The 19,716-nt window shown below is 38.3% G+C and overlaps 1 protein-coding gene across 6 annotated transcripts in view; it reads left to right on the forward strand.

The window, feature by feature from the left end:
- MID2 (midline 2) overlaps positions 1-19,716 on the forward strand; it is a 127,565-nt gene that overhangs the window by 63,245 nt on the left and 44,604 nt on the right. For all 6 annotated transcript variants that reach the window (XM_004466332.5, XM_004466331.5, XM_058291484.2 and 3 more), the window contains exons 4-5: positions 8,962-9,069; positions 10,881-11,029. In XM_004466332.5, coding sequence (XP_004466389.1) covers positions 8,962-9,069; positions 10,881-11,029 — 257 coding nt within the window. The remainder of the gene's footprint in view (positions 1-8,961; positions 9,070-10,880; positions 11,030-19,716) is intronic.

Here is a 19,716-nt window from a genome sequence, read left to right on the forward strand (position 1 = left end):
AGAATGGAAAGAGCACTGGTTTCGGAGTGAAAAGATTTGGCTCTAGCCTTGCCCTGTCATTTATTGGTAATACGATTTTGAATAAGCCCTTCCCCAGTCTAGGCCTCATATTTTTCACCTGTAAAATGAAGGAGTTGAACTAGATTGTTTCTTTGGTCTTTTATATCTCTAATAATTTTATGGTTCTGAGGCGATAGAAAATTTCTGGATCATTTCATGTAGAATTTATAGCAATGCACATAGATACTGGATACGAAATCTATATTATAACTCTCTCATTTTTTCTTTCATCTTCTGAGTGTTACCTAGCAAGGAAAGAGAATATGGGGGAGAGTACCTAACCCTAAGAAGCCTGATTCCTGAGGGGAAAGGACCTGAAAATCAACACAGAATTGCCATAGGGCAATGATTATGGAGCAAACTGTCCTCTCCATCTGTTTGCAATATTATTATTGGTTATACTCAGAATAAAATAAACATGGAATATGTGTGTATGTGCATAAACGTGTGTGTCATATACATGTGTAACTATATTTTCTGAGTATTCTGTATTATATACATTTCTAGACTTTTCCCAAAAGCCAGGAAGGAATTATAGAAAATGTTTGAAATGATTACTTCTAGGGAATGTGATTATCTTGAGAGGTAACTCTAAGGAGAAAAGTATGTTTATGAGCACATTCCCTCTCCCTCTCCCTCTCCCTCCCCCACCTCTCCCACCTCTCCCACCTCTCCCTCTCCTCCCTCTCTCCCTCCCCCCCGACCCATAGTAAAATTATAGACATGAGCCAGACTGCCTGGGTGCAAATCCTGGCTCTGCAATTTATTAACTATATGACCTTGGCAAGTTACATAACCTCTGTTATTTTCTGGTTACTTCTTCTGTAAAATGGAAATGGTAATAATAGCACCTCTTTATAAGGTTAAAGGGAGAAGTAAATGAGTTGGTATATATGATGCAATTAGAACAGGGCCTAGCATAGCATAAATACTATAAAAGTGTTAACCATTATGTATTCATTCCACAACCTAACAGGAAACTCATCTGTTCACAAGTCACTGTCTGTTAGAGGCCTCCCACAGCATGGGTGCCTAAGCCCAATTCACTGTTCTTAACATTTCTGGAATTGGCTTTACTTCCAGCTCCTCATCCACACTACTTTTCTAACGTCCCTCATTCCCCACCTACTGCTATCCACTTACCCCTTCACCCATACCCCTGCCAAAACAAAAATTCAGGAACTGAGGCACTGGGTTGCATAACTATGTCTCAGTAATTTTTTTTTGTCTCCTAGGCTGCAGTTACTCTAGTAAGAGGGACTAAAAATCCAATTAATACTTTCACATATCCCTTCGCAAAGCTATTCATAACAACTTCTTGATAATCCATCAAATGTTGAATTTACCTCTCACTTTTCCTTCTCGTTTCCTTTGCACAGAAAGTGACTGCATGTTGAATAAAGCTCAACTCAGCCCCTTTTCTCTGATGCTGTTGAATCTGAAAAGGTGGGAGAGTGATTGCTTGAGTGGCTACCACTTGTTTGAGTTCTGTGCCTGCTTTCTCCCTCCACTTCGTTCTCAAATAGGATATTAACAATAGTTAAGGTGTTGTTGTTGATGGAGCTCTCTGGATTCTGGACTTCTAGGTTTTGGGCTATGCTACATAAAAGAATTTAAGAACACACCATAAGCTAGGCAAGGAAGTAAAGAGTTTATTGAGAAATAAGAAAATGAGGCATTGACTGCAGCCATGCTGCAGAGTGAGAGATGTGCAGGTGGGGGCACCAGTTTTGACCTTTTAAGACTTTTGCTCCTCCCCTGCATAATGTTTGCTTTTGTGATTGGTTTACCCACCTGTCAATTCTCAGGTAACCAATGGTGAGGCCTTTTGAAGGTATCTGGGGTTTTTCCTTGACTCTGAATGGGATCTCATCCCAGTCTTGTTCCAAATGGGGTTCTTGTGGCTGGGGTCTCGTGGGGTCCTTCTGGCAGCCTTCTTGGCAGCAGTTTTTCCCTCAGGGGTTTTCCAGGTGGGGTTTCATGGCCACGTGTCTCAGACCATGTTTTCTGCCAGGTCTCAGCTGTGACTCATTTTCCCTCTCCCTAAACAAACCTGCCTCATAATTAGTGCTAAGATAGTGAGTGACATTTTATCCAGGTATTCTCAAAGACTCAAAATAACAACACTGCTCTTCATAATTTATCTGCTACCTTCTTTTCTAGCCTTATTTCCCTCCCTTGTATTTGTCAGAATGATCTGCTTTACTCAAACATGTTTTCTACTTCCTTGCTTATGCTTTTGCTCATGCTATTCCTATCATTCCCTTTGCCTGAAATTCTCTCCTTAAACTCCATTTCTGCCTTCCCATGTCTTACTTATCCTTCACGACCAGCTCAGCTACAGGAAACATTCTATAATCCTGTTATTGTCCTTTTCCACAGACAAAATTAGTTTTCCCTTCCTTATGCTCTTATGGAGTTTTTTTTTTTGTATTTCTATTGTATTACTTGTTATGCTTTTCCTTACGGTGCCTTGTAATTTAGCTGTATTCACCCTCATCCTTTCTGCTAAATTGTAAGTGCCTTGAGGACAGAAGCTGAGGGTTTTTTAATCATTATATCCCTCTCAGGGAACCTGGCATAGTGCCTTGCACAGGGGTAGGCACTCAATAAATGTTTCCTGAAATGAAAACTTCCTCAAATGATTTAATGCTGGATATCAGAATCTTCTAGGTGGTAGGGGAAGAATAATTGGGAAGAAGATTTTAAGGAATAAACTAGGTTGGCACTGACTATGTAAAGAGTGCACAACACTGTAAGGAGAAGGTAATGAGGAATTCTGTTGTTATATAAATGAATGTCACTTGAATATGAGTGTAGGGATTATCTCCTCCTTCATACCTATTGTTTCAGCTAAGCAGGAAAGCTACAGTGCCTTCTGAATTCATGTACAGTGATCTTCAGGACTGAGGAACATGACTGAGCTGAGGGGAGAATTCGAGTTGGGGAAATTTCTCATGGGGGTGGAGGGAAGGCCGGTGAACTTTAAACCCAGGAATAAAAGACCTCTAGAACAAGCATTTCAGAGACCACCAAAAGAGACTATCAAATAAACCTCTTTGAAAGAAGTTAAGGGTAAAAAATACAGATTAGAAACAATTACCAAAATAACTTTTTGTGGTTTCTTAAATCTTTGCAACTTGGTGGCTTTTGTGAACTCCTCTGTGTTTGTTTCCTTGTAGTGATGGTAGTAAAGTCCTTAGGACAGGGCACTTGTGTGTTTGTTTCAGGGTAGGGTGACAATTGGGGAAGACTAGGTCTTACTCCACAGTCAGTCTTTGGAGTGGGAAGTAGGGAAGAGCTTCAGGAAACGGGGAAATAGGGTAGCATGGGCAGTTGGAAAGAAATGTGCAATTCAAATTCTTGATGCTATAAAGTAAAAGAGTATCTGGGGACTTAATAGGAAAACCCATGTTCCATAATATTTAGGCCTTGGAAGACTGAGGCTGAGACACTCAGTTTTGTTTTGTTTTTTGAGGTACTGGGGGCTGGGTATTGAACCCAGGACCTTGTATGTGGGAAACCAGTGCTCAACCACATAAGCTTCCCTGAGTTGGTTTTTTCAATTGTTTTGCTTGGTGTTTGTTTCTGTTTTTTTTAGGAGGCATTGGGAACCAAACCGGGGACCTCCCATGTGAGAAGCAGGCACACAACTGTTTAAGCCACATTCCCTTCCCAACTCTTAGTCTTAAACAGCAAAAACTGCCCTCAAAGGTGTGATTGGCATGGATGGGTTTACACAAGTAGGATGCCAGGAGTGCCTTAATGGTATTTTCAGGGAGGATAGATTTCCCGATAGACATAAAGCCATTTAGTCAAACTCACTACCTCAAAACAAAGAGCTAAAATCAAATAAAAAAGTGGTCTTTTGCAAGCCAACCAACCAAGAACACTTAGCAAGATAACCCCATTTGTTTTCAACTAAAGGTTAGTAAGCAAGTGAAATACTTCATTATGTTTTAAAGCAATACTCCAGACAAAGAAAATACCAGGGTTTTCAAGTGCTTTCCAAACAATTTGAGTTGTTTATTCACATCACAAAGACAGTTTTTCCCTGGAGTGTTTCCTGTTCAGAAAACACTTAAGAACCCTGCTCTTTTAGGCTGCTTCTTGACATGGAAGGATTTTAATGTCACAAAGCTCTACTGTTGTGGAAGCAGAGGGATTCAGTGATTTCGTATGGAAGACCAGGACTCGGTAATAATTTTGGGAAGGAAAATTTATTTACAACTGGCCGGACTCAGTGGACTCTTGGTCTAATAAAAACCTAGCCCTGAGTAGGATTTTTGGGTTTCTTTTATACAGAGGATGTAGGAGTGCAGAGTCAAATGGTGGTGCTTATATACAAAAGGACTTTTTGTTAGTTTCTTAGAGTTTCAAGTGTTTTATCTGTGTATCAGATAGGTTTTCAAGTAACCCATACTCTCTAGGTAAGCTTGAATTAATACATAGCCCCCACACATATCCTCCACATTCCAGGTAAGCTTGAATTAACATACTTGGTTTGCATCCTCCCTGAATATTTGAAGTTTATAGAGCCTGTATCACTTAATTGGCTTTCTGGGACTGGAGTGGTTGGCATGGTTATGAAAGGTGGGGCTGCAGTTCTTACTGTTTGACACACACAGTCCAGGTTATTTATGAAGAAACATACAGCCCCCCCCCCCCACACACACACAGCTCCTATCACTACTAGTTGTGCTTGTGTGTTTCACCTCCCCCAATTCACCTGTCCAAAACCCTTCCCACTCTAGTGCCCTTGCTTTAACCTACACTTTTTCTACAAAATCCATTTACTATAGTATATATTCTAGTGTTTGGCATTCTTATTTTTTCCTTTGCAAAATAAATCAAATATTTCTTAAGTGTTCATTGCATGTAAGACAAGTTGGTGAAAGTAGAAGGTTTAGAGATGTTTTATAAACATTTCCTCAAGGAGCTTTTGGGCTAATAGAAGAGTTTGGGGCAAGGAAGCGCATCCCATACTTGACCTTTCCTTTCTATTTCTGTTACCCTCCTTGGATAGGCCCTGGTCACATCACAATAAAAGCAAAATTGTTTTCAAGAATACCATTACCCTTTATCAAATCAATTCCAGTTCATCTTCTTAAAAATAGACGGTAGTTAACTATGATCATTCTTCTACCACACTTGCTCCCTCTCTCCCTCCCAAAAATATTGTTCAAACATACCATATTGCCTAAAGAATAAAGTTCAGTCTTGTTGGCCTGGTTTTAAATATCTCTTCTTCCCACATTTTAAATCTAAGTTGAGTCCCTCTTCATTCATGTATCTTTTATCCACTTCCTCAATGGGAGAAATCTTTCCTTTCAATATTTGTATATTATAGTCTATATCACTCATTAATAATTTACTTATGTGGCTCTTCTCCATCTGTATTATAAATTTATTGAGGGCAGTGCCTTAGCATAATGTTTTGTATTCAAAAGATGCTTAATAAATGATGGATGATTTTTTTCTGGTTTCAGGGTATAGGAAGGATATAGGACGGTAGGTGGCAAAGGAAAGACTTTGCAGGCAGGGAGATCGATTAAGGAAGATTTTGCAATAACAGTCCATAAGAGTGATGAAGGCCTCAATTTATCATTTGTTCCTTGACCCAGACTCTCACTGTATTACCAGAAGAACTTTAGGGAGATTAAAAAGAAAAGGAAGGAAGCGGACTTGGCCCAGTGGTTAGGGCGTCCATCTACCACATGGGAGGTCCGCGGTTCAAATCCGGGGCCTCCTTGACCTGTGTGGAGCTGGCCCGTGTGCAGTGCTGATGTGCACAAGGAGTGCCCTGCCACGCAGGGGTGTCCCCCGCGTAGGGGAGCCCCACGTGCAAGGAGTGCTCCCCTTAAGGAGAGCCGCCCAGTGTGGAAGAAAGTGCAGCCTGCCCAAGAATGGTGCCACACACACGGACAGCTGACACAACAAGATGACGCAACAAAAAGAAACAGATTCCTGTGCCACTGACAACAACAGAAGCGGACAAAGAAGAAGACATAGCAAATAGACACAGAGAACAGACAACCCGGGTAGGCAGGGTCGGGGGCGGGGGAAGGGGAGAGAAAAAATAAATAAATAAATCTTTAAAAAGAAAAGGAGGGCAGAGCTTTGGGACCACTGCCAATTTATGTGGGAAATGAGAGAGGAGTAGAAGAGTTAACTAAGGTTTAAACCTTTTTTTTTTTTTTTATTTCAATGGACTTTTATTTCTTTTTTTTTTTAATTGACTTTGTAATAATATTACATTAAAAATATATATGTGAGGTCCCATTCAACCCCACCCCCCCATCCCCCCTCTCCCCCCCCCAACAACACTCGTTCCCATCATGGGTAGTACCATTACTGAAAAATAGGAAATCAGGGGTGGAAGCCAGATTTGGAGGGAATAGAAGCTTGTTTTAGACATATGGGTTTAGCATAACTTGAGTAACCACGTGGATATGTCTGGCAAGCAATAGGAGATACTTTTTAAAAATTCAATTCAATCCAATCCAATTCCATTTAATTCAATTTCAATAAAATTCATTCAATTTGATATATACAGAATCCTATGTGCCAGTCACTATGCAGAAGATATAGTCAAATAAGACACAATCTCCGGCCTCCAATAATTCATTTTAGTGGGGAAAGCAGACTAATTAATTACTATAATATAATGTAATAAATGCAATAACTGTGTTATATATAAAGGGCTATGAGAATATAAATAGGGAACTAATTAATTATGTCCAGGCAGATGAGAAAAAGCTATACAGGTGATGATCTTTGATCAGGGCCTTGAAGGATGTAAGAGTTTGATAACTAGGGAAATAACTTTGCAAGTAAAGGGATAATCTCGAGCAAAGGCCCAGAACATGGCCTTCTAGGGAACCAACACGTGGTCTGGGATGACTAAAGAGAAGGGGAAGATAGAATAAAGATGGATAGTGCAAAAGATAATGATTGTTAGAAACTGAAGAGAGGGATTTTGCTGTATTTGATTGGAGAATACAATGTATAGGTTAAAAGTATGGATTCTAGAGTCAGACTGCCTGTGTTCAAATCCTGTCTCTCCCATTTACTAGATCTGTGGTCTTGGGAAAGTCATTTAATTTTTCTGTGCTCAGATTTCCTTATCTGAAAAATGGGGATGATAATGGTACCCATATTATAGGATTATTTTGAGAATTAAGAGTTAGTGTATATAAACAGTTTAGCATAATGACTAGCATATAATGAGTTTTATATAAAGGTTAGTCCAAGGGCTAAATTACAAGAATCCTTCAGCTGCCTTAAAAAAAAAAAAAAAAAAAAAAAACTATAGATGGGAAGTTTCTAAGTCTCCAGATACTCTTAAGCAACAACACAGCGAGAACCAGGTGAATCTCACATTCTCAGCTGAGAGGGAGTTCCTTGAGAGGGGAGAGTATCTTTGTTGGAAAGGTAAATTCAATTTAGGAAAAGGGTGAAGAGTTTTAGAAAAAAATAAAGTGGCCAGAATGGGGGAGTTTATTCAGAATAAGTAGAAATTTCCCTTGTGGCATTCCCCTGGAAAGTGGAAATAAAGCAAAATGAGATTGTCACACAACAAATGTATTTTCTTTCAGTTAAGTAAGAAACAAAATCGGCAATCAGAGACAGTAGATGATGAGAAAGGAGGAGCAAGGTCTAGTGACAGGTATTTTACTGGGTATGGAGTATTTAGAGAAACAATGAGGAGGAAGAGCAATTGAAAATACAGCAATACAGCCTTATCTTGCTAATGAAGCACATCTAGCCCCTTGAGTTTTGCTGCTCTCAAATAACCCATTGTCTATTCCTCAGCCTCCTAGAGCTCTGCTTGAATGATCCTTGAATAGAATCTTGGAATGATTGTGCTTCCCTGTGTACTGCTGAAGTGAAACTGAACCTCGTCCACCCACCCGGCCAACCCAGGGGTTTCACTTGACAGAACTCGGTTTGAATTCTGTTTTTACCACTTACTAGCTGTATGATCCTGAGCAGGTGACTAAGATTGTTGGAACCCCAGTTTCCCCACCTGTGAAACGGGAATAATAATGCTTCCTCTACCATAACGTTATGAATTAAATGAAATAATTCATCTACTAAAGTTCTTGGCACATTAAGAATTTAAAAGATGTTAATTTCATTCTCCTTTCCTTTCTCTCTATACTTGGGCAGCCCAAAGATCCCTTGCTTTCATTTTAGCCCTTCCTTGGGGCTATATATTAGCTAATAGCAATAGCAATAGAGATGAGGGAAAAGGAGAAATTAGTAAGTGAAAGACAATGAAGAATGTTGGCTTTTATTCAACCCCACCCTGACCTTGCAATAGAGATATTTTGATGCACAAGTATCCTAAGATAGGGAAGGCATTCAGATATGGAACGAAGTTGAGAATTACCACTAAATGATTATGTAAAAATATACCTACAAGGTCATTTATTTAAAAATTAGAAGGAACAAGGGAAGCTGAAAACAATTTTGTTAGGATGGTAGAAATATATTATTGTAATGTTATCTTAATACTGTGGTGCCTGTGGAAGGGAATTCTTTTTCCTTGACAAGCATATATTTCCTTACCCTCTTTCTAAAAGAGCATCAGGAGGACAGGTTGCTGGAGTAATGGGAAATACACAGTGGGAATAACATGCCCCCATCTCATCTGTTCTTCTGCCCAGCCTTCCATTAACCATCATGATCTACCAGAGGCCTGAGGAGCTTCCTATCTGTGGTGCTTCAATGCCCTTGCATCATTAATATCATCATCTCTACCCTTCTTCTAGGAGTGGATCTTATGAGGGAGGTATGGAAGAAGTTGTGCACGCTTAGCTGTTGGTCCAAACCTTTTAGAGCCAGCAGGGGACAAAGGCAGCAATCACTGTGTAATACTCTGGACTTTCTTGTCAGGTGAATACTGCTATGCACGAGGCAAAACTTATGGAAGAATGTGATGAGCTGGTAGAGATCATCCAGCAGAGGAAGCAAATGATTGCAGTCAAAATCAAAGAGACAAAGGTAAAGCATGGCACTTCAGTGAGGCCAAGGAAGAGTTGACTTTTAAAATGTCAAAATGTGATCCTGATGATTGCAGTTTGCACTTTGATCATGAAAACACGAAGAAAGGAGGTTGTAGGAAGTGAGGCAAAGAAGAAGCAATGTTTGACCTACTGCTGTGAATCCAGTAAAAATGATGGCACTTCTGGGGTATTGGAAATGTTCCATATCATGACTTGTTTCATGACTACATGGGTGTATATATGTGCAAAATTTTTTTGAGTTGTACACCTAAGATTTGGATGCTTTACTGTATATATGTTATAAATCACTAAAAAAAAGGAAAAAACAATGTGGACAGGCCATGAATGTCAGGATGAAATTATTCTAGTTTCTTGAGAAGAAAGAAGACTGAATAATACGGTAGAGCTATGAAGGGTAGATCAGAATGGGGTGATACCAAAGTCATGGAAACAAATTATGAGGTTACAGGTGATTCTTGCTGAGTTGATGAAGATCTAAACCTGGGTATTGGCAGCACAAAGGGAAGGAATAACAACAACCATTGCTAAAAAGGAAATGATAGGAATCATTAGCTGATTAGCTATAAAAGATAAAGGAGCAAGAGAAGAGTCAATGAGTACTTTCAGGTTTCTAGCCTGGGAACTGAAGAAGCAGAGCCAAAATGGTCAGGTTTGAGCCTCCATGCATCTATGTAGTTTTAGACTTCTTGGCTTGCTGATCAGTGTTAGTGATTTTAAGATTATGCTGCATGTACAATATGAGAAGTTATAAGAGGCTGGAATTTGCATTATCAGTCTTGTGATGACTAATACGTTGGGTCCTGCTGGGTGATTCCAATTAACATAAAAACTGAAGTTTCCAGGAACTCAGCTTTGTGAACACATAGGTATGCATAAAGATACTTAGAGAAATATTTACATAGAAATGTAGATAATCATGAATAAAAAGTGTTTTTTTAATTTTTTAAATTATTTTTAAAGCTACATAGATCACCCAAAATGTTACATTAAAAAATATAAGAGGTTCCCATATACCCCATTCTCTCCACACCCCCCACTCCTCCCACATCAACAACTTCTTTCATTAGTGTGTTGTATTCATTGCACTTGATGAGTACATTTTGGAGCATTGCTACACAGCATGGATTATAGTTTAATGTTGTAGTTTACACTCTCTCCCAGTCTATTCAGTGGGTTATGGTAGGATATATAATGTCCTGCATATGTCCCTGCAATATCATTGAGGACAACTCCAAGTCCCAAAGATGCCACAATATGACATTTCTTTTTCCCTCTCGCTGCCCTCAGCAACTCCTGTGGCTACTGTCTCTACATTGATAATATAATTTCTTCCATTGCTAGAGTCACAATAATTCTACAATAGAATAGTTTTTATTAAACATATATGTGAAAATATCTTGACACAAAATTGTAAGCAATGGTCATCTCTGGGTGGTAGGATTTCTTTTTATACTTTCTATTTTCAAAATTTTCCATAATGAGCATGCATTGCTTTTATAACCAGGGGAAATTAATGCTATTGATAGAAGAATAGTTAGATAACTAACTTGGATTATATGACTTAGTGTACAGTGACCTAAGTGAATGAATAGCATGTAGGAGAAAGAGGTTGGCAAGGGACACATAGGGAGTAGGGTAAAAAGGTGAGTGGTTAGTACAGGGACTATGGTATATTAATATGCTTGTTTTTAGAATCACTGCAGCAGATGTCCTCCGTTTTTGTTTTGTTGTTTTTAATTAAGTACTGTATGTCTTATATTATTTTTTTATTTTACTAATTCCTTTAAGGTTATGAAGCTGAGAAAGTTGGCACAGCAGGTTGCTAATTGCCGCCAGTGTCTTGAACGGTCAACAGTCCTCATCAACCAAGCTGAGCATATTTTGAAAGAAAATGACCAGGCACGGTTTCTACAGTCGGCAAAAAATATTGCTGAGAGGTGGGTTCCTTAAAATCTTTTGAAGTGCCCACTCTTACATATAATAGCCAGTTTTTAAAATCACTTACTTCCCTTCAAGCATGTATGTAGCAGCTGCCACCTGAAGATTTTTGCCAGCTAGGTAGTTATTGAGCCCCCGTGACATTGTCCAGTGGATTATTGGAGACCTTCTTTACATATTTGTAGACTTTCAGTTCTTCTAATGCATTCTTCTAAGCATATGCCCCAGCTACTGCCATAGCTTCCTGCTGCTAACTCAGTGTTGCAGCTTTTTATGTGGGTATTGGAGAAGAGGCAGAGGAAGTTTGGCCACCTTGATAGGTGTTCTTCCTACCCCCAAATGCAGTTTTTATTGTTTTCATTTAGTTAGTCCTCCCATAAATCATTTATAACAATAGCTCCTAGGATTTTAAAAGAATCACTCACTCCTTTGAAAATTTGATGAAAGTCGTGAACCACTTCTTTCCAGGGAAAACAATGCACATAATCATTATATACATAAAACTTGCATGCAATTTCTGAGGATGTGTGGATCCTCGGAAGCCCATCTATAAGGCATTTACGAAGAATCCCGTGGTCTGAAGTGAAACATTGTTCAGTATAATCACCAAGGCTTCAAGGGGTTACAATGGCTGATTAGACAAGATTTGACTTCCTTATTTCTCTCTCTCATTCATTGAATATTTTGGCTCAAAGTTCATAGTCTTCTTTTCTATTACTTTTACCATGATCCTGGATGGTATAACAGGATCCACATGGCCGAACCTTCTAATAAACTAGCCATCCAGTATCCTGAATCCCCTCCTCCAATGATCACCTCCACTCCACCTCACCCACCCACTTCCATGGCCCATATGCAAAACCTCACAATCACTCAGTTACAGTTAAATCACAAATTAAAACATCCTGCTTTTTAACCACAACCTCTATACTTAGAACTCTCTTTTTTGCTTTGAATTCATCTATTCTTCAATTCCACTGGGACCTCTAAGTTCTGACTCCTCTACTTTCTTCCTCTACCAGCTCCCTCCTGTCTTCACTTCTTTCCTTGGCCTGTCTAAGATCCATGGTTTCTCACTTCAGCCACTCTGTTTTCAATATCCCCAACCCTCTTGCCCCACTCTCCTTTCTTCACACCAACCTGAAAAAAATCCCAGCCCTGAATGAGTCCAGCTCTTCCCACGTTTTCCGTGCCAATTCTTGAGTTGCAGAGCTCTGCTGGAGAAAATCACATAACCAAAGAGGTTGGCACTATTGCATCACACCTTTATGGCTTCCAACCTCATGTGGGCCCTCAGTATTGACCTGAAATCCTTCTGTGTTGCTTTAGTCAGGTTTTTTTTCCTTGTCACCATAATGGTTATTTCAAATCTATACTAATCTCAAAATTCCAACACTGCAGCCTTCCTTCTCATACTCAGCAAATGACTTTCCACTTGTTTTACAGAGAATGGTAGCTATGAAATGATAAATTCCTCAACTTCTCATACGAAACTACTGGACATGCTTAACATCCACCTTCATCACTTCCTCCTTCCTTTTTTCAATTTTAGACATTATCAATTGACTTCTGCAAATTTGGACAATTTTCAGCTGTTATTTCTTCAAATATTTTTTATGCCATCCCCCACTATCTTTTGGGGATTCCTATTACATGTATATTAGGTTCCTTGAAATTGTGCTGAAGATCACTGATGTTCTGTTCACTTTTTAAAAAAAAGTGTGTCGCATTTTAGATGGTTTCTATTGATATATTTTTGGGTTCATTAACCTTTTCTTCTGTAATATCTAATCTGCCAGTAACCACTCCAGTGTATTTTTCATCTCAGACATTGTAGTTTTTTTTTTCTCCAGAAATTTGGTTTAGGTCTTTTTTATGTTTTCCATATCTCTTTAACATAGACAGTCTTTCTTCTAGCTTTTTGAACATGCGGAATATAGTTATAATAACTTTGTTTTATGTGTGTGTGTCTTTATTTACTTTGTTAATGTTACATTCAAAAAATATGAGGTCCCCATATACCCACCCCCCTCAGTTGTGATAACTTTGTAAATGTACTTGCCTGCTAATTCAAACATCTGAGTCAGTTCTGGATCAGTTTTGATTGGTTGCTTTTTCTCCTTATTATAGGTTGTATTTTTTTTGCTTCTTTACATGCCTGATAATTTTTTATTGTATGCCAGACATTGAATTTTACCTTGTGTGTTGTATATATTTTTTTTATTTCTGTAAATATCCTTAAACTTTGTTCTGGCACACAAGTGTTTTGGAAATAGCTTGATCTTTTTGAGTCTTGCTTTTAAGATTTCTTAGGTAGGATCAAGCAGTGTTTAGTCTAAGGACAATTTTTCCCTCTACTGAGCCATGGGTCACTCTACTCAGCGACCCATGAATCACGAGGTTTTCCAATCTGACTAGTGGGAACTGGCACTATTTTTTTTTTTAAGATTTATTTATTTATTTAATTCCCCCCCCCCCCCCCAGTTGTCTGTTCTCTGTGTCTATTTGCTGCTGCTTGTTTCTTTGTCCTCTTCTGTTGTCGTCAGCGGCATGGAAAGTGTGGGCCGTGCCATTCCTGGGCAGGCTGCACTTTCTTTCGTGCTGGGCGGCTCTCCTTACGGGTGCACTCCTTGCACGTGGGGCTCCCCTACGCAGGGGTGTCCCCGCGTGGCAGGGCACTCCTTGCGCGCATCAGCACTGCGCATGGGCCAGCTCCACATGGGTTAAGGAGGCCCGGGGTTTGAACCACGGACCTCCCATGTGGTAGACGGACGCCCTAACCACTGGGCCAAGTCCGTTTCCCCCGGCACTATTTTCTGTCCTGTGTGAGAACGGGGAATTTTTCCCTCTAAACATTTTGGGCACTTCTCTACTAAGCATTGGGTACTTTCCTCACATGCATGCACTGATCAGTGTTCTCTTGAATGCTAGGGGAGCTCTCTGAAGATCTCCAGAATTCTCTCCATGCAGCGTTCTCCTTTATGGTACTTTGCCTTATGAACTCTAGCCAACTTCATTTCCCTGAACTCTTAGCATGGTCTCCTTATAGGGAGTCTGTTGTGCTCAGCCAGGATTGCCCCTTCTTGTGCTATCTTTCCTGTTTTAATTCTCTTAATTTTGTTGGTGGAAATTCTCCTGTAGCTCCCTAAGAAAGGTGACATGGGAAATACATTTTTGAGAACTTGTTGTCTGAAAAATATTTTAAATTTATTTTCAATCTTACTAGGTTGGAAATAAATTTCCTTTGTAATTTTAAGGCATGGTTCCATTGTCTCCTAGCTTCCAGTGTTTTGTTGAGAAGCCCACTGCCTTTTTTTAACTTATGCATTAATTGTATTATAAATGAATATGACCAGCTGCTAATATTTGGAATGGTTGTGAATCTCACTCCAGTTCTCCAAAAAGTCACATTCATTTTATCCAGAGGACTAACAGGCCTTTCTTATGCAGTTGGTTGTCTATACAGATTGATGACTTAAAGTGTCCATAATTATGATTACTCTACTGATAAAGAATAATTGGACTTCTTTGCCAAAGGACTTACACACTCAAGAGGGAATTGTTTTGTACACAAAAAGTTTAACAAGAATAAGGAAGTGGCTCAAAACCACTTTTCTAAATAGATTTCCCATAAAAAATAATTTCAAGGTAAGATTTCTTATATAGCACTCTAAGTGATAACTAATAAAACGAAAAGTATGTGAAAACTGCAACACCACAAAGATTGAGCCATTTTACTAGTGTAATCAAATGTTAGAACAGTCATTGAACAGGAACGCAAAATGTTACACACCTAACTGATTACAACTATGGCTTGCACAGTATGAAACAACACAAATACCTTATGCAGGCAATGTATTAATACTAGCAGAATATCACTTGGTTTGTTCTTAAGGGTAACAACAAAGATGCAACTGACAACTTAGATAGAGACAGTGGCCTTACTTGCATGTTGAAAATCTGGTAGTGTCTCATAGACCACACGCTATGTATTATGCAGCTTGTTGATGAGTCAACAAATAGTGCAGGTTTAATCTCAGTAGGATCTAGGCACCTTGGTCTAACTGAAATCAATTTTGGTTGACAATGTGATAACATGGATTATAACTGATACAAATGGCCATCTTGAGAGCAGAATTGTGAAGCTGAGGAATTCAGACACCAAAAGTTTTCTCCTTTTCGTTGCCATCTTGTCATGTAGATAAATTCCATAGTGTGATCCTTCCCCATAATGTCACCATTGCATAGAAAATCCAATTTATAAGAATTTGGAAATTTTAGTTTTAAACTTAGAAATTTTTAAATATTTTTCAGATACTTGTGTAGACTATCAGATGAATTTCTTCATTAAACTCTTTATAGTTGCCTGGATGTTCAATTAATAGATTGACAATATAAGTATATAGTGATTTATGGACCACCTTATAGTCTTTTATCATCTTGATTCTCATCTTCTTCATCTACTTAAGTTTGTCAACTTTTCAGGTATTATCCTGATCATTTTTTTTTTGAGGTTTCTTTTCCTTCCACAGTTCAGATTGTTTTACAGGTCTTTGGGTGGACATAAATTTTTATTTATCTGGGATAAGGGCAAATGCTGGGGATATCTTAATTGCATGTTTAGTTTTATAATAAACTGCTAAACTATTCTCTCAGAATGACTATACCATTTTACATTGCCACAAGCGATGTGTGAGTGATCCAGTTTCTCTGCATCTTTGTCAGTACTTGGGTTTCAACATTTTTTATTTTAGCCATTGTGATAGGTGTGAAGTGATATCTCATTTTGTTTTTTTTTTCCTTTTTTCTTAGAGAATTTAACCAATCATGCTTAACATATAGGATTCCCATACATCAATCCATCACCAACACCTTGCATTGTTGTGGAATATTTGTTACAAATGATGAAAGAACATCATCAAAATATTACTGCTAACTATAGTCCATAGCTTACATTTGGTGTATTTTTCCCATAAACCACCGTATTTATAATGCCATGTATAAGTATTGTATATTTGTTACAGCTCATGAGAAAACATTCTCATATTTCTACTGTTAACAGCAGCCCACCATCCACCATAGGGTTCACTGTGTTATACAGTCCCATGCTTTGTCCAGTCCAACCAAATTGTACACTCGGTGGCCCTCAGTTTCATCACAGAGTTGTGCTGTCATCACCTCAGTTAATTTTAGATTTTTGAAATTACTCCTGAAGGAAAATTCCCATACCTCTTATACCCCCATTGTTGAACCTTTCTTAGCATTGTTATAGTACCTTCTTTGCCATTGATGTAAAAATATTACATATGAAAATTATTTACCATGTATCACCACATTCTTACCACCTTGTAGTAGTGATGTACATTTGTTTTAGTTCATAAAAAAGCATTCTTGTATTTGTACTATTAACCACAATCCTCATCCACCACTGAGTTCACTATGTTATACAGTCCTTAGATTATCCTCTAGCTTTCCTTCAATTGACATTTGCATCCCTAGACTACCCCTTTCAGCCACAATCATATTTATAAATCAGCTCTGTTAGTTATACTCACTATTATGTGTTACCATCACCTCTATCCATTGCCACACATTTACAATCAACCTTATTAAAAATTCTACATACATTAAGCAACCTTCATTCTATCTCATAGTAATCTATACTCTAGAGAGTTTAACTCCATGAGTTTAGTCATCATATTTAGTTCATATTGGTGTGACCATACAATATTTGTCCTTTTGTGTCTGGCTTACAACACTCAACATAATGTCCTCAAGTTCATCCATGTTGTCATATGCATCCCAACTTCATTTTTTCTTCCAGCTGAATAGTATTCCACTGTATGTATATACTCTTCATCGGTTGATAGACACTTGGGTTTTTTCCATCTTTTGGCAATTGTGAATAATGCCACTATGAACAGTGGAGTGCAAGTATATGTTGCATCCATGTTTTCGGTTCTTTTGAATATACTCCTAGTAGATGAATTTGCTACTAGATCTATATTTAGCTTTCTGAGGAACTGCCAAACTTCTTCCACAGACTGTGCAACAGTCTGCATTCCCACCAACAGTGAATGAGGATTCCTATTTCTCCACATCATTTCCAGCACTTTTAGTTGTCTGTTTTTTTAAAAAAATAATGGCCATTCTATAAGGTATGAAGTGATATCTTATTGTAATTTTGGTCTACATTTCCCTAATAGCTAGTGATGTTGAACATCTTTTCATGTACATTTTGACCACTTGTATTTCCTCTTTGGAAAAATATCTATTCAGATCTTTTGCCCATTTTTAAATTTTAATTATGGGTTTATTCATTCAATGTAAGCTTAAAGGCATTGCATGATCGGGTTCTCAGCTCATTCTCTCTCTCAATTCACCTTCAAGCAGTTTCTTTCTTGTTCATTCCCCATCAGAAACTCTGATCTCCTTGCTTTCTTCAAGCATGACAAGCATGCTTCATCTTCAGATATTTTTATGTGCTTTCCCTCTGCCCAAACTGGTTGTTTCCCTAATAATCCAAGACTATGCCCTCCCTTGATTCAGGTCTGCTCAAGTGACACCACCTCTAAGCAGACCTCCCTGACCAGGTAATCTAGAAAAGCCTTCCTGTCACTGCCCGCCTCTGCCCACCTTGCTTACACTTTACAGAACTTATCACCGCCTGATATTTTGTGTTTTTTAAAAATATTTTTATTAGAGAAGTTGTGAGCTTACAAAACAATTGTGTCTGTTGTCCATTTTTTTATTGGGTTGCTTGTCCTTTATATAACATGGATATCAAACACTTATCAGATATGTGTTTTCCAAATATTTTCTCCCATCGAGTAGGCTGCTTTTTCACTTCTTGCCAGAGTTGTTTGAAACCCAAGTGTTTAATTTTGAGGAGGCCCCATTTATCTATTTTTGTTCTTTTGTTGCTCGTGCTTTGGGTGTAAGGTTTAAGAAACCACCACCTTCCACAAAATATTGAAAATGTTCTCCTGCATTTTATTCTAGGAGTTTTATGGTTTTAGCTTTTATATTGAGGTCTTTAATCCACTTTGAATTAATTTTTCTGTAAGCTGTGAGATAGGGATCCTCTTTCTTTCTTTTGGTTATTGATATCTAGTTTTCCTAGCACCATTTGTTGAATAGACTGTTCTGACCCAGCGGGGTGGATTTGACAGCCTTGTAAAAAATCACTTGTCTATAGATGTTGGAGCCTATTTCTGAACTCTCAGTATTATTCCATTTGTCATTATGTCCATCTTTATGCCAGCACCATGCTGTTTTTAACCACTATAGCTAAGTAATATGCTTTAAAGTCAGGAAGTGAGAGTCCTCCAATGTCATTCTTTTTTTTTCTATTTTTGGCTATTTGGGACCTGTTTTAGTTTACTAAGGCTGCCAGTGCTAAATACCAGAAATGGGTTGGCTTTTATAATTGGAAATTTATTAGAGTAAAAACTTACAGTCCTTAGGCTGTGAAAATGTCCAGATCAAGGCATCATCAAAGATGCTTTTACACCAAAGATTGTCTGCTAGCAGATCCTGGAGTCCTGCCACGAGGTGAGGCAAGATGGCAGGTTCATCAGTCTCCCTCTACTTTCTCCTCAAGCAGCTGTTGGCAATCAGGCATCTTCTACTTTAGCCTCTCCTGGCTCCTCTGTCTTTCTCTCTCTCACATGGCAGTTTCAAAACGGCAGAGCTCTCTTTATCTGTGTCTCTTTGTTCTCTCTGTGTGTTCTCAGTTTATTTAAGACCCGGCAAGAGGGCAGAGATCCAACCTGTGTTACGCCTCACTGAAGTAGTCCAGTCAAAGGTCCTAAAGCAATCTAATCAAAAGGTGAGCTAATCAATTTTCCCTTAACAGAACTTAATCAAAAGTTTCCATCTACACTGTGTTTCCCAGGCACAGGAATGAATTAGCTTAAGAACATAATTTTCTGAGTCCACGAAAGAAACCAGGACAGGGTTCCTTACCCTTCCAAATAAATTTGAATGGCCTTTCCATTTATGAAAAAAGACTTTTGAAAGTTTTATTGGGATTGCATTACATCTGTAAATCAATTTGGATAGAATTAACATCTTAATGATATTAAATCTTACAATCCATGAACACAGAATGTATTTCCATTTATTTAGTCTTCTTTGGTTTCTTTTAGCAATGTAGTTTTCTGACTATAGGTCCTTCATGTCCTTGGTTAAGTTTATTCCTAAATAGTTGATTCTTTTTGTCCCTATTGTAAATGGAATTTTTTCCTGACTTTTTTCTCAGGTTGCTCCTTAGTAGTGTATAGATATACTGCTGATTTTTGCATATTAATCTTGTATCCCACCACTTTGCAAAGCTCATTTTTAGCTCTAAAACTTTGTTGTGAATTTTTCAGGGTTTTCTAGGTATAGGATTTTATCATCAATGAATAGCATAAGTTTTACTTCTTCCTTTCCTATTTGGGTTCTTTTTATTTCTTTTTCTTGCCTACTTATTCAATGTAAGACTTCTAGCATTATAGTGAATAACAGTGATGAAAGTGGGCATCCTTGTCTTTTTCCTGGTCTTAGAGGGAAAGCCTTTCAACACTCAGGAAAAGCCTTTCATCATTGGGTACAGTGTTTGCTGTGGGTTTTTCATATAAGCACTTTATCACATTGAGAAAGTCTCCTATTCCTATCTTTTGCAGTGTTTTCATCAAGAAAG

Source organism: Dasypus novemcinctus, chromosome X (genome assembly GCF_030445035.2).
Source record: "Dasypus novemcinctus isolate mDasNov1 chromosome X, mDasNov1.1.hap2, whole genome shotgun sequence".
In the NCBI taxonomy this organism is placed as follows: Eukaryota; Metazoa; Chordata; class Mammalia; order Cingulata; family Dasypodidae; genus Dasypus; species Dasypus novemcinctus.